The 14,895-nt window shown below is 51.3% G+C and overlaps 5 protein-coding genes across 5 annotated transcripts; 2 read left to right on the forward strand and 3 right to left on the reverse strand.

The window, feature by feature from the left end:
* Nucleotides 1-18: 18 nt before the first annotated feature.
* On the reverse strand, nt 19-2,739 carry ASPVEDRAFT_131619 (uncharacterized protein; the record flags this gene model as incomplete). Its single annotated transcript, XM_040806839.1, has 1 exon — nt 19-2,739. One exon carries the CDS (start codon nt 2,737-2,739, stop codon nt 19-21), a length of 2,721 nt encoding a protein of 906 aa, XP_040668495.1.
* A 1,827-nt stretch (nt 2,740-4,566) lies between these two features.
* Nucleotides 4,567-6,290, reverse strand: ASPVEDRAFT_29289 (Zn(II)2Cys6 transcription factor; the record flags this gene model as incomplete). The annotated part of the gene is made up of 3 exons (XM_040810205.1): nt 4,567-5,472; nt 5,517-5,875; nt 6,065-6,290. The coding sequence occupies 3 exons, from the start codon at nt 6,288-6,290 to the stop codon at nt 4,567-4,569; spliced, it is 1,491 nt and encodes a 496-aa protein (XP_040668496.1).
* A 519-nt stretch (nt 6,291-6,809) lies between these two features.
* Nucleotides 6,810-7,672, forward strand: psf3 (DNA replication protein PSF3; the record flags this gene model as incomplete). Its single annotated transcript, XM_040817513.1, has 6 exons — nt 6,810-6,851; nt 6,917-6,985; nt 7,043-7,101; nt 7,178-7,367; nt 7,438-7,546; nt 7,605-7,672. The coding sequence occupies 6 exons, from the start codon at nt 6,810-6,812 to the stop codon at nt 7,670-7,672; spliced, it is 537 nt and encodes a 178-aa protein (XP_040668497.1).
* Nucleotides 7,673-9,655: 1,983 nt separating this feature from the next.
* On the forward strand, nt 9,656-12,488 carry ASPVEDRAFT_29291 (uncharacterized protein; the record flags this gene model as incomplete). Its single annotated transcript, XM_040810206.1, has 3 exons — nt 9,656-9,806; nt 9,886-10,154; nt 10,212-12,488. 3 exons carry the CDS (start codon nt 9,656-9,658, stop codon nt 12,486-12,488), a joined length of 2,697 nt encoding a protein of 898 aa, XP_040668498.1.
* Nucleotides 12,489-12,901: 413 nt separating this feature from the next.
* Nucleotides 12,902-14,811, reverse strand: ASPVEDRAFT_42237 (uncharacterized protein). The gene has a single exon (XM_040812539.1). It carries the CDS (start codon nt 14,643-14,645, stop codon nt 13,176-13,178), a length of 1,470 nt encoding a protein of 489 aa, XP_040668499.1. The 5' UTR covers nt 14,646-14,811; the 3' UTR covers nt 12,902-13,175.
* Between the last annotated feature and the right edge of the window lie 84 nt (nt 14,812-14,895).

The following is a 14,895-nucleotide window of genomic DNA, read 5'->3' on the forward strand; positions in this document are numbered from 1 at the left end:
GACAAGAAAAAGGACAAATTAAACAATGCTCTGCCTCCAGCGGTCGATAACAGCTCGTTGCCCTGGATTAGCCGGCTGTTGTACGGTGTTGGGATGCATGTTCGATGGCATGGCATAACTTAGATTTCCGTTGCCCAAAATCGCGTCGCTGTAGAAAGTATTTGGGTGTGCCATTTGGTAGCCATATGGACCCGCCAGACTGGCTGCTTGGTGTTGCGAGAACCCTGCTGAGGTCTTTGGCGGCCCTGGCGGAAACTGTTGCATGGACATTCGATTATCGAAAGACCGCTGGTGATTAAGTCCTTGGGGACCAGAGACCTCCCGTAGCAAAGACTGTTGGCCGGCAGTTGACGGACGTGGTGCAGGAAATATATCAGCCATGCTCTTTCTATACCGGGGGATTTTTAGCCCTGAGTTCCGCTTTTCAAGCGCCTCCTTTTTGAGGCGAGCTCGCCTTTCTGCTAGAGTTTCGTCCTCCTGAGAAGGTTCATTCTCGTTGTCCTTGCTTTCATCCTTCTTCAGGTGGTCGAACTCTGCTAATAACTCAGTGGTGAAGTCAGTATCAGCCTTGGATACGTTGCGTTCATGGCCCTTAAGCCGTCGCATCCGCTGACCGAGAGTTTCCCCCTCTTCACCACTATCATCTTCTTGGTTCAGAGCGAGCGCACTTTGGGCAGTTTGCGAGTACATAGTCATAGGACGTCGGTCGGGAATTTGAGGCAGTGGCTCGCCTCTTAATCGCGCGCGCCGCCTGCTCAGAGGCTCACCTTCTTCCATTTCTTTCTTTTCCATAAGTCCTAATGGTCGTGCCTCGTCGGCGGCCTGAGATTTGTTGGGGAAAAGCATGCCAAGAGGGACATCTTCGTCCTCATCTTCATCGTTATGATGAGCAGCCTCCGGGGTTTCCCAAGCGAGGGCAATGCGCTTCTGCCGTCTATGCTCGCTCTGTTTGGCCGCCACGGCATCAAGCTCGAGAAGGGTAGACTGCATGCCGACCACGTTCGCTGCGGTTCGGCGCCTTTGTTTGAGATCATGCTTTCGTTTCTCTAATTCAGCAAGTAAGGTAGCTGGCTGTCCTACAAATTGAAGGTGCTCGTCATGGTCGCCGTCGGTGTCTTCTTCGCTGCTCTCCGAGCTCTCCTCGGAACTCTCGGAGCTACCAGAGTCTGACTCGCTGCTGTGTCTGCGTAGGGAGCTACGCTCATGTGTCTCTGCGGCTTCCGCCTCTGTGCTGGGATATAGGTTATGTGTTGCGGGTGAACCTGACCGCAAATCCGATCCCGAGGGTTGATGTACCAAGTCAAGGGCACTCTTACGCCTCAGTTTATTCCGTTCTCTCGGTGGGTCTTTCGGCACGTTTTTAGGGAGTTTGCCATGCTTTGCGCTGCTATACATTTCTGGGCGCAAGGGCCCCGCGAAGGGATGGTCCGTAAACGCAGTAACAGGGGCTGTTGTCGATGCATCAAGAATGCTATCAAGAGTTGCAACAGCAGAGGTCTGGGTATGATCGATGTCAAGTGATGCACTAGGGGCCTCGAAGAAGACGCTGGCACGAAGATGTTGGGGTAAATCGGATAACTGTTTGGTCTGTCTGCGGTCGTTCCCTTCAGCCTGGCCTTGCTCGGACAGCCATGGAGCCGATTTCCTGTTATCAGTCGCAACCGCATCGAGAAGTTGCGTGCGTCGCTTCTCTCGTTCTGTTTGATCTGGACGTTGGGAAAGCTTAGGTGGTAGATTAAGCATCATCGGTACAGGTGCTGGGTAGAAGACCATATCCTTCCCTCCTTGTGGCTGTTTGTACGACTCCGCCCCGGCGGCGTGAGGGGGCCTGGTCAATGACAACTGGCGTGCAAGTTCCAAGCCCTTATCAAGAGGAACATAGTGAACACCGTCAAAGTCATTGAACAAAACCCTGGCTTGACGGTATGTATCACCTGATGCAGCTGAAGAGGGTCGGTCCATCTGCATCTGGCTCGCCTCTGCGTGGTAATCCGCGTTTTGGTTGATATCGATCGTGGTCAATGGGACCGGGTCAGGGAGCGGAGGAAGGAAAGAGTGGGCGAGGGGTTGAGCTATTCGGTTTTCAGGGAATTCCTCCAGGGCATGTTGTTCTGAGAGTTGAGCAAGACGAGTTCCCGATTGGATCGAGTCGCGATGAGAGAGTCCATCCTGAGAAGTATAAAGGGAGGCCGACCCAGCACTTGAGCGCCTTCTTTGTTCGAGATCCATCCTGCGAATCTCGCTCCCGATATCTGCGGAGCTCAAGCTTAAACGTTCGGCCGTTTTCTCCAGTCTCTCCACATTATGGAGGTATGCTCCCTGCAGTGACTGAAGTCCGGGGGTCGGATGACTGAGAGGAACAGAGTGCTCGGTGGTCGGTGTTCGTAGCTCCGCGCGGTCCTCGGTCGGGGGTGTATCAGGTGCATGAGGGCCAGGGGGGCTAACGTTTGGGCTATTGGGACTATTGAAGCCCGGCCCTGATGCAGGATCGGCTACTACCTCGTAATCATCGTCCTCCACCACATCGTAACTTGGAGCTCTCATCAAGCGAATCATGGAGCCGAGGGATTGAACGTTGTCTTCGGATTCCGCAGGCTGCATATGGCTTGCGCCATCGATATGATCCGCGTTTCGCTCGAATGGGACAGAATGGGCATGCGCTTGCGGCGACAGACCCCTGGAGTCGTCAGAGTCGGAAGGCAGGTCATGGTCGGCCTGGGAAACGGCATTGTACGCCATTTTCGAAAGACGTTGGGGATGCAGATGGACAAGCTGCGGCCATCCAAGACGAATCAAATCTGTTGTCGTGTGACCGGATTTCGCAGCAGGGGCAAATCCATGCAATGAAGGGAAAGAAAATAAACGGCGACGATCAAAGCCCGCCCGACAGATAAGGCGCCCACAGACCCGGGCTGGCCTTGGTGCTGTCAATGGAGGGTTGGGAGGAAATGGAAGGTGAACGAGGGACAAGAAGGGGAAAAGAAAAAGATTAGATGCCTCAGTTGAGGGCACGATAGAACGTCTATAATAAAAACTCCATTATCGGCCCAGGGAATACTCTGTCCTTGGAAGAGAGCTCAAAAACCTGGAAGAGTCGAGTCGACGGGCTGTCGACCGTTGCAGGTGGTGGTGGGCCGTGGTCCCAGCCGGTTCCAGATCGACTGGCAAGGGAAGACGACGGATTTCTAATTTTACCACTTGAGGGGCAAGACTCCTCCCAATGTTCCAGCTTCTCTCCAAGACCGATAACCCGACTTGTCTCGGCTCTGAATGGACGGGGAAAATCACCCGTCTCATTCACTTGTGATTGATCGTTGATATGCTCACTTTGCTTCTGTCAGGCGAAACACAAGATGCTGGGACAACTTTCGAGCTCAGAGTCTGCACGTCGATCTTCAAGAGTCGGAGATCCACGGCCTTGATCCAGAACCCACGAACATACGACGATCACCGGCTAGAGCCTCGCGTAGAAGAAATGAAAACAATTGCCTGTATTGTGCTTTGGATGCTGCGCACACGAACCCCGATAATCTAGTTCGTCAGAATAAATGTAGCCGAAACCGCCAGCTGAACAGCTCTCTACCCCAGAGCACTCAGGAGTCCGAGTTCAGGAACCAGACTGGAAAATTGGAAACAATGGGTGTCATGGACCAGTTTCCAAAATGCTCGGGGCCGAGCGCCCTGACCCGACGGATCTTACGGATCTTGGCCTGGTCGACTCTCAGTCTCAGGCACAGGCACAGTCACAGGTGTGCTCCTCCTGGGAAAATTCTAAACCCCTTCCTCTTCTCTTTACATAAAATAATATTTATTTCCCTGTTTGGTTTACGACAATAAAAACAGCGATTCTCTACACGTAAAATCAATCGGGGCTTTGAGTGCAGTTTATGACGTGCCACCCCAATTCTCTTCATTTTCTAGATATTCTCGTCGTCTCGCCAAAGCCTGAGTGATGGTCCCCGAATACCGAGTTGATCGGATGCTGGCTTAGTGAGGTCACAGACTTCGATGAATACGTACTCCGTAAGCATTCACAGTTCGGCGCCTAATACAAGCAGAACGGCCTTACCACTAGTCCATAGTAGAGATGAGCGAGTCAGGCTGTCTCTTAAGGGGAACGGGGATAGTGGAGGTTCGACAGTGTGGACATTGTTTGATAAGTGGTTTTCGAACCAATGCAACTTAGGCCCAGGAGGGCCTTGTGCTTGGCCTTGACGGCTGGGGGTTGGTGAAAGTCACCGATATCTGCAATGGGAACGTGCTTGTTAAACTGGATGTGTTCAGTGGCAAGGATTCCGGGAGTGATGCCGTTGCACTCAGACTTGCGTCGGTCCTAACACACCACCATCTTCAGAAATTTGATGCCCTTCTCGATGCTTACCTTCCTGAACAGCCAGAAAGATCAGGAGCCGCTTATCCTTGAGACGGGGTGCCTTTTGTTGGCTGTACACTGAAAGAGGCCGATGTTGCTTGATAGAGTTTGATTAGTTGTTTATAGGTGATGTCGTTGCTCCGCAACCGCCCCGCCGTACAATATAGGATGGATAGAGGAATATATCTCCGAGCTTAGAGAAGAAATAATGGTGCATTCTTGAATATATCATCCCATGTTGACGAGTGCCCATCTATCCCCGAGCCAGAAGTTTCCGTCCACAGACGCTCGAGAAATAACGCAGCATCTCGCATGTTGTGAGTCCCGAGGGCGGCTGTCATTTCGTACAGCTTGGCACAGATATACTCGAAATCTTTTCGATGGTGCTTTGCCACAACGCTTTGGACACCTGCGATTGCCAGCGGCCAGAAGATGAATTTCCAGTAGGCCTTCCCACTTTGTGTTTTGTCTTTTAGCTCAAATAAGATTCGCAGCGCGGTCATCAAGGAGTTGTACGCGGAGTCTCGGATAGTGTTTGCGACCTCATTTAGACTGTTATTGGAAATGGGCATATATGCCTCTGTGGCGTAAATTATGACTGCAGACTGATAGGAGCCCGCAAATAGAACATCGTCAGATGTTTGGAAATTTGTTCCGTCATAGTTTGCTGGGCTTCCACCAAGCCTTTCAACGGTGTTTTTAATCTCAAGCGAGATGCCTAGCTCCGCCAATACCTCGGAGAAAGTAAAGCTTGGGTTGTCTAGCTCGCCTGTAGGTTGGTGCGACTTGATTCTGGCGATGTTGATCATGGTGACCGCTTTAAGTACATTACGTGGAATCGGTGTTGGTGTCCGAACTAAATCGTGATCCATACGAAGTAGAATGCCCAAATACGCCGAGTGCCACCTCAGTGTGTCCGGCGACATGGAGTGTACTGGAGTGGTGGTGTTCGACATTACATCGATGATCAGCGCATTTGCGAGCATGATACTAGCAGGGATGTCCTTTTTTAAGAGATGTTCGCATCCACCGTAAAAGTCAATGAGCTTCTTGAATCCATCTAGGTGGATTCGCCATTGTCCATAGGCGGCTTGTTGTAACTGCCAATGGTTAGGCCTGTAGACATCGCCAGGGAAAGACGAACCTGAGAGTACAGTATTAGCATAACTCCACCTAGAATATCGACATTCGGCGGGCTTTTTGTTGCTTTAGACAATGCTTCGTTGAGGCCTTTCAGGGCTGACGCGTGATAGTGGTAGAGTGCTGCCTCGTCTGGGTCTGTTAGTGAAGGATTTAACTTGGTCGAAACTGCCAGTTCTGTCGATTGAGAGCCGCACTTATGCAGATCGCCGTAGTGGCGTTGAATTATGCGATGACAGGCACTGATGGAAGCATAGATATATTTTAAGTATGTGGGAATTTGAGCTGATAACCTCAGTGGATACCGAAACGGATTGGACGAAGAGTCCATCACGACCAAGTCGGGGGCAACTCGCTCATTAACTATAGCACGTTAGATCCCATTGTTTGACCGAAAGACTGCATAACAAACAATATAAAATCTCATGCTCAACTGGTAAACTCTTAGGAGATAACACCACAGGACAAACGTTGGTCAGGGATCCTAAATAAGATCCGGATGATCAGCGACCATTTCAAGAGCTGGTGGACTCTTTTTACGAGGCCTGATACCTTCTCCTATCTGCCCTTTTCTAAATTCGCGGGGGTTCTTTGGCTTTCTCCAACGCAACGGTCTTGTACGGCCATATCCCGGACAGTCAAGCCCCTTAGCTGCACACTTCAAGCAACCTGGAACCTCCGAGCCACATCGCACACGTCTTTCACGACAGGACCAGCACTGAGGCCCAAGAGTCAGATGTCGGGCCACATTTGTTGGTGTCATCCTACCGGTTGACATGAGGTGAGCTTCACCGCAGGCAATAATGAAATAAAACAGTCGCTTGCGTCATGTGACTGCCTCTAACCATGGTCAGGCTTGGAAGTTACCTCGTATTTGGTTTGAGGGTAGTTATATATCTCTGCCAATGGGGTTTAATGGAGTTGCCTAGAGAGCATCATCGGCTGTGGCTGTGGTGCCCATCGTCGTGAGCTGAAACCCGAAGTACTGGTCTCTGCGATATAACTTAAGATACCTACCAGTATGTAAACCTTGGGTTCTCGATTAGTTTGCCCTGGGGCTAAACGGTGATTTTATTCCACCATCAGCATCCAGAAATACGAGTAGTAGTGTCTGGTAGATAGGTTTCTCAATCGGAAGCTGAACAATGAAGGTTTGTAAATATGCAATGTGATTGGCTGGGAGGGCCAGTAAAGTAGAATCACGTGATACCGCGTTATGTGGGACGCGATCTGGAGGGACCGTCACCGTGATCTCTTCATTTCTCAAACTGCAGTTTACTCTTCTCAGAGGACCAACATGTCTTACTATGACGTTGACTCAATATTGACAGACGCTCAAGTATGGCTGGAACCAACCCACTGACCGCGAAATTTACTGCCTACTAAATCAAAGCTTCTATCCAGAAATTGCCATGCACTTTTGAACTCGATGTGCCAGGGCTTGGCATCTTAGAAGGCAACCCAGGAGAGAACGTAAGTTTATTGTCTGCCCACGAGTGAAAACGTATATGACTGAGTATGGATGAACAGATTAAAGCTGGAACCCGGATTGATCTACCATTATGGCTGGGTGAGATGCTTTCTATCGGGTAATTGCCTCAACCCCGCATTAGCAAACAAGCGAGTATTCGACTTGTCAGGATGGTCATGTCTGATTTCCAAAAGTGCGCGACTAGGGACTTCCCGACTGGTTACACTTGATATACCGTCTGCGCTCTCAGAGCGAGTAACGAACGCTTTGAAGGCGGAACCAAGGACCGTTGACCTACGCTCGTTGGCACCAAACTATTACCGCCTGAGTGAACGAGTCCTAGAGCTTTTCGAAGAGGAGGAGATGGTTGACATTTTGAGCACTGTACGTGGAACCTGTTCTCCGCAGCGTGGATACTTTGGGGAAGGTGCCTTGGCTAACTTTCGTTGGATAGACTTTCAAAAAGCGCGCTGCTGAGATTGCTGACCATGCACATAACCCGAAAGGTGCTCTTGGAGATGGTGTGGAGTTCTTACAAGGCTTGGATGAGACAGAACGACGGTGTATGTCCTGTATTTGACGTTCTAATTTATTATTGAAGACTTGCTAACTACAAATTAGTATTCCGTGTCGCTCATGATAGTGCCAAAGAGACGCGCATTTGGGCGGGAGAGGCCAAAAAGAGATGAGGGGCAAGACTTCATTAAGTGAACATTAACAAAGAGCTCAGTTCCGTTCGCTCTATGAGAAACGACTGCATGAAAAAAGACCGATTATTGCTGCATGATGATATTAGTGTTACGAGACTTGGAATGGATATTCTGGATATCATGCCATGTCCGAGCCCACCATCAGGAAAATGTGCCAATGAAAAACTGTCCAGAAGTTCAGACAGCTCACGTATAACCGGGTAGGCAATCCACATCAACTCAATTTTAGACAGGACCGAAGGCTTCAATGATCCATGCCGGCTGAGAATGCAGCATGCTGGAGCCTATCCAATCAGGATAGAGTTAAAACAAACATCTCGCACTCAAATAAACAAATAACATCGAAAACTCGCCTTGCTTGAGAGACAGCATTTACTTGACTCATGATATAACTGATCCAAATATAGGAAAGTGTATATATAATAAAAGTACGAGGTAGTATCATTATTGGAATACAGGGTATGTCTTAACTGCGTGTGGTTTCCACGAGCTGAGGCGTGGAATTCTTTCCCGTGCGGACAACAGGGCTGTTTCGCACGAGCTGAGCATGCATGGCTCATGGGCCATGGCCCATGGGTAAGACTGAGATCTCCCAAAGGGGCCGCTACTGAACCATGGATGGTGCGGGGCCGAGGGCCGGGGTTGAAAATTGGAAACGATCATATCAACAGAACCACAGGGTCAACTTCACGAAATCCCAGGTAAATTGCAGCGAACTCGAGGACTCCAACCACCATAATTACTGTCGGTTTTCCCGAGATTGGCTGACAAAGGCCGTATTGTGGGGAGCTGAGGTCAAAGGGTGTGCTCAATTTATCAGGTGGCAGGAAGGAAAAGACCCCAAGGGATGAGATCACGAAAGTCCGGCCAGGGACACGCAATTCCGATTGGGCGCACTGGCCAAAAAGAACCCGTGGACAGGACTGCCATCCCGGTCGTCACAAACTAAGCGGACGTTCCTGACTTTAGCGGCCCCGCTAGCACTGAACGGCCTGGGCTCTAGTCTAGCCCCTGGGACGCTTCCCCTCTCCAATTTGGTCTCGATCTATTGCTCATTCTCGGCGCTGGAATGGAGTTTCTGTGTGAACGGCGACCAGGAGATAGTGGAATGCAGCCTACCAGTTACCAGCAACACTTTGCATTCACAACCTTGCCCTGGTAACGACAACTGTGAATCTGGTGTTCATGCGGAGTGAGTTCATGCAGTGCGGGCATCAGGTTTCAAGTTTCAATTCCCTTTTCTCTTCGCTACCCACCAAGATCCATCGATCGACTAGTCACAAATTCACACTTGAACTTCCTCGTCATATTGCCTCCCTCCTCTTTAGTCTTTTCCGTCTCCTCACGCTCCGGCTCTCAAAAAAGAGACCTTATCGCATCACCTCCTGCATCTCTCCACGTCCACGAGGCGCTCTCCTTCCATCGATCCTCCCCGCCACTCCAAGAGACTAATCAAACGGGCTGGCCCTTCTTTGTGACCCATTTTCACTCAGAACCTCCTCGCATCATTCGCATCCTTGCGCGATTCTTTCATCTGGGTTTTTCGTCCTTGCGTATGAGGGCTGCGGCTGTGGATACCTGTCCCTGTCGCACGGCTGCAGTCAAACAGCAATCGTGCATCTCGCCATTAATTCGTATCAGCTAGATGTCGTCAGCAAAAATGGAAGGAAACGCACAACGGCGGCGCTCCGGCTCAGGACAAATTTCCACTCCGTCTTCCTTGCGGAACTGCTTATATCCTCCCTCGCCGGCCGCAACAATTGAGAGAGGGAGCAAGTCTCTGAGACATAGTTCCAAATCAAAAAGTTTGTCCCACCCTGGGGCGGCGAGGCTGCGAGGCTGCGACTCTTATCCCTAGCTGAGAAAACACAAATGAAAACTAACTTAATTGACCTTCCTGCAGATAAATCCGAACCCCCCAGGCCTCCTCCTGCATTTAACCGAGTCAAGGGCAGAATCAACATGGAATCTCCAACAAAGATGGGCAGTGGTGCGGACTTATATATCCGGCGCAGAAGTGAACACAGTGTTGATGCGTCTACAGAGGTGCCGTGGCTTCAGGATACAAGCCCCACGAACAGAACCCCCCGGACGCCTCTCAGATCAAGATCTCGTAAGTTTCTCTCTGAAGTGACAGGCAGGGATAATGGCACCAAGGAGAGCAGAATGCTGATTTGAATGGAATGATACAGACACACCAGACCCGAACGCTTCATTCGTGAACCCATCATCCGCCCTACTTCAGGATTTGCTAAAGGAACAACGTGCGAGCCGAGGAGCCCGGTCAGGTGGGTTGGAGGAGCTGGAAAATAGTCCACAGCGTACGCCGGAGTGGTGCCAATCTCAATCTCTATCCAACTCGCAGGACGAGGTCGGCTCCGAGAAACAGAAAGCGAACAAGATGTCATTGAATGGCAGTGTTAGACGACCCCCAGAAATGGGAGTGAGAGAAACAGACCAGGTTAGTGTTTTTGAAGCCGCCGACGTTTCCCTGGATACCCTGCTAACATATTTGTAGTATATCTCGAAAATCAGCAAGCAGAATTTCGACCTGAAACTGGAGATCTTTTATCGTGTGCAGCAACTATCGACGTTAGAAAAGAAGTTGGAACGGATGGATGAACTGGAGGAGGAGGTCCAACGCATGCGTGGGCTAGAAGATGAGGTGCAGGAGCTTAGGGCGGCTCAGGCAGATAACCAGAGACTCCTAGAAACCAACGAACAGCTAGAGCAGGAGATTGACAAGCGAGATCAGGCTGTTACTGAAGCTGTGGACTTGATATGTCAACTCGAGGCGAGAATGGAGGAGCTTGGCATAGACCTGGATGTTTCAAGACCTTCAGCTACATATCCTTCATATGGCGGTGACTCTGGTGTTGCTACACCCAGGAACGCCTCCACTGTTGACATTCCAGAAAGAACGTCCTCCAGGGGCGGCGTTAGACGGTCTGAACGTCGCCAATTCTCCTCGGGTTCCCGGTATCTTCAACGTGCGCCGTCTTTCCTACTCGAAGAAAGCAAAAGTACGGCAGCTCTACGCAGTCTTTATGTTGAGATGGATGATAATCCTCTCCCTGAACCGGCTGCCATCACGAAATCTGAGAGTATGAACTCTATGGGCGAGACTACAGAACCGGAGTCACCGAGGTTGAGTGCTTTGAGTGAGTGCAGCGAACTGAATATCCACGATAGTCCAATCGTTGAAGATGGATTTGACCAAATTGATATTCCTGTACGGCGAAACGAGATATGTGCTCAAGATGCGAACCTTTCCTCGTCCACGATAGTAAAGTCCTCTCGCGATTTGGCCCGTATGGACAGATGGAACCCGATGGAAGCAGACAATTCCTTCAACTGGATCGGTACACAACAGAGGACTCGACGCCTATCGGACGTCTTCAAAGAGCCTGAGACATCGAGTCCCAACAGTTCATTCAATGGCTCCAGCAAATCCAAGATGGAGAGTATTTTTGGAAGTGCGCGCCTTCCTCCAACACCTGACACTATGGTTACAGGATACCCAGGGTGGGCGAATAGCTCATCCAACAGTACCATCGCAGACAAGGGCCAGTCAGACCCAAAGCAACTCCTTCCCCGGCCTCGCTCGGTGGGTGAATTAACAGCTAAACGGAGCTCAATCAACGGTGAGCCTAGAGAAAGCTTGGACACGAACATGAGCAAGGTTACGCTGCCACGGTCCAACCTTGACGAACGGGAGGAAGACCCTGCCATCCTCCCCCTGAACAGCATCCAGGTTCCGTACGGCTATACTGAGAATCACGGAATCCTCCCCGGAGACTTCGATAGGGTCCTCGAGCGAATGAACAAGGAGTACTACTCCCCATCTAGGAAAACCTCTCGCGACGAAACGGCCAGCTTGACAGCCGATGACTGGATCGAGGCGGGCCGTCCCGGAACCCAGAACCGAACAGCCCTCCCAATTGACTCTCGAGTCGTCCGTACACGTGCGCCCAGCCAATGCTCCTTCCTAGGTCGTCGACACAGCATTGATTCTGCAGTCCGGGAACCCACCCTACCCATCATCCAAACTCTCAACCCGCGCGCTCTGGAGGAGGATGGTGATGATGAACCAGCACATACACCTCAGACCGCGGGCCCCGAGCCCGAGCAGCGCCGTAGAATCAGCCTCCTCCCACAATTCTTCAGTCGCTCCGGCAACTCTCGCCGGCTCCAACCCTCTCCGATGCCTGAGCCCATCGACAAGGACGATGGTGCACCTTCTCCTGTCATCCGTAAGACAAGGAATCAACCATCTAAGGCTCCCCGTCCATTATCCGGGCAAGCTTACGACTTCAGCGCTTCCGGGCCAACATACGCCGAAGAGAGCATGCCCCGTTCCTTCACGGAAGCAAATCTCGGCAGCTCCTACAACTCCACAACAAGCAGACCCTCAACGTCTAATGGCGGGAAAGACCACAAACGCCGCGGCTCACTCGGTTTATTCGGCTGGATGAAGGGTGCCAGCGCAGGACTGGGCTCCTCGCTCAAGAAATCGGATGCGGCATCTTTCAACCCGCCAACATCTACTAAATCTGACTGCCCAATAACGCCAGCAACAACTTCCGCTGCAGCAAGCACTCGCGCCTCCTCCCGCATCGCTACACACGACAATGTCACATTTACGCCAGGCCAGGAGCCCACCAAGCCCGTCGGTGCCGAACCGGCAGTGGAAGAGTTTGCAACTCGAACCAGACACCCTAATCGCTCAGAGGAGCCGGCCGACGAGCATGGCCGGCGTCCGCGATACATGGAGCGCCGGTCGAGGCGGACTTGACGAACACTTACAATCGCTTATCTACCATCTCGAATTCTGTTCCTTCCTCTTTTCATTCATCTATCAACCTTACCAATCTACGACAGTCTACGATCAACCTCCACGAGGGACGATTTAGATGCCACTGATCTACTTTTTGATCCTTGATCTATTTAATGAGCCACGATACCCAATGAGTACGAGTACAAACAAGTACATTCTGCTTTGTTTTGTTTTTATTATTATTATTTATTTATTTTCTTTGCTTTGGTTCGGCTGGACGAAGGATCGTTCGTCCACAGCGCGCCTCGTTTGGATTCCATTTCATTTCTATTTCGCTTTTTCCCCCTCTTTTTTGTATAACAATCGGATGTATACTACAGCACCAAAACCTTGATGGCGCTCAAAGGTCTCCAATCGATTTCTTCGGCAGTTAATTAGCATAGGTGTTCCTTTATCTTAACGCCTTCGCTCGAGTGAGGAAGGGTAATTTTACGATCAATCGAGCAAGTCCCTTTGTTCTCGCATAGTTTATATCAAGATATCCATTCTTTTTCTCTAAGCCTGCGATGAAGCCATCAAAATTATTAAAGGATTTGCTGTCCCCACAAACGCCAGATCCCCTCCTCCAATACCATATCCTACGCCATGTAAAACAAAGATAGATTGACACCCTGGACCCCAAAGGCAAGATAGAGGTTGGGTAGATCAATACCAACTAGTACCCTCCTCTCCAAGTCTCTTCCCCGTTGGATTCATGGAGATAATCCTTTGTCCCGGAATTGTATCATCTGTGAATGCTGATTCAAAAATCCCGGATATTGCTCGTTTCCCCAACACTTTGAAAGAGTCATACCCTTGCAACTCCCCGTTACAAGCCGCCCACTCCTTCGATAACCGCGGACTGGTCCCGTCGCCAAGATCACACCAGCGCGTAATGACAATAGCATGTTTAAATCGTGATTTCACGCCTGCTTCGCGCTGCTCGGTGAGTTTAACCTCAATCAAGTACTCCGATGGACAGTCGGGGCAGCGCCGCATGGGGCGGCAGTGGCTGCATAGAGTGGCGATAGCATTCGGGTCGTGCGTGTGGCTATGGTACATGTCCTTCGCACGGTGTTCGAGGCCTTGGAGACCCCCTGTGCGGCGGGAAACTGGGATGTGCTTGAGGGCGCATTTTGTGGCAGACATGAGGTCTCCATCGCGCCAGTGGGCGCAAGCGGAGAAGTAAGGCCAGTAGTCATCGCGGGAGTAGAGAAGGAGCCGTTGCGAAGAGGGCGGGAGTCCTGGTTCCGCGAACGTGGACGACGTCACCCGCATGAGGAGGCGGCCGTGGTCAACAAGGAAGCGGGATTGGTGAGACCAGCCGTCGCGGCGCCATCGGCGACTAAGGGATGTAGGGTCCGAGAGGCCGTAGGTGGGGGATTTGAAGCGAACTGGTCGAGTAGCTAGCTGGACGAAGGCGAAAGGGATATTGCGGCCATGGGTAATGCGGTGGCGCGGAGGAGGACGGAGGTTGTTGCGGGCATTGGGGCAGTCGAAGAGCGGGTTTAGGACGTTCGCCGGCTGTAGAGTCTCGTGGCCTTCTTGGGTCCGACGGTGAAATTGGCCGCAGGGGAAGCAGAGGAGATGGTGGGGGTAGAACTTGTCCTGGGAGACAAGGAAGTCGGCGCGGTCATCGGTATGCTCGGGCTGGCTCAGAGTGCGCCAGGGATACGGGCCGAGACGGTTATAGAGAGTTCTACTAGCAAAGGCGAGCTGGGCGGCGTCCGTAGGAGAGAGGTACTCGGAGATTAAAACCCATAGGTCTTCGGCCAGGCTCGCGATGAGGGGTTCGCCAGGTGGCCGGTTGTCGCGAACGAAGAGGGCATCCCCATCGCTGTCGGTGTCGAAATTCTGTACGCCAATGGCATGGATGATGGCTGTATGATCGTGCGCCTCGCCTAATTGGGTATCCTGCTGGGCGTGTACTTGGCGGTATTTGACATTATGGGCCGCAAGAGGCGCCAACGAGGGAACAGGAGGGACATCGTTGTCTTTGGTCAAGGTGGTGGTGGTGGTGGTGGAGAGGTTGGTCGACGAGGCGCTAAAGCTCTTTTTGCGCAGCACTTGGCGGGATTTCTTGGGCCGGAGAGCTTGTGATAAAAAGCTGCGGAACCCCTGCTTTTCTTCAGGCATGATTTGGCATTGAAATGAAGAAAGCCACAATCCCCACGGGCGAGATGAAAAAGATGGAAAGGCAAGACGGCTTGTGACCAAAAAAACTGAAGTAAGGACCGCGATGACGTGGAATCGCACGGCAACACTGCAATCAACAGGACTGCCCCGAGAAGCGTCAGATGCTTGTTAAATGCAGGATAATGCAGGAATGCAGTTCCCAGCGTCCATACTTTATTTTATTCTTAACCAGAAGCGGCTGACCTGGGCC

This window comes from Aspergillus versicolor, assembly GCF_001890125.1.
Source record: "Aspergillus versicolor CBS 583.65 unplaced genomic scaffold ASPVEscaffold_5, whole genome shotgun sequence".
NCBI lineage: Eukaryota > Fungi > Ascomycota > Eurotiomycetes > Eurotiales > Aspergillaceae > Aspergillus > Aspergillus versicolor.

Bases quoted from the DNA above. Each gene is read 5' to 3' on its own strand.
- ASPVEDRAFT_42237 (XM_040812539.1), bottom strand. From the start codon at position 14,645: ATGCCTGAAGAAAAGCAGGGGTTCCGCAGCTTTTTATCACAAGCTCTC.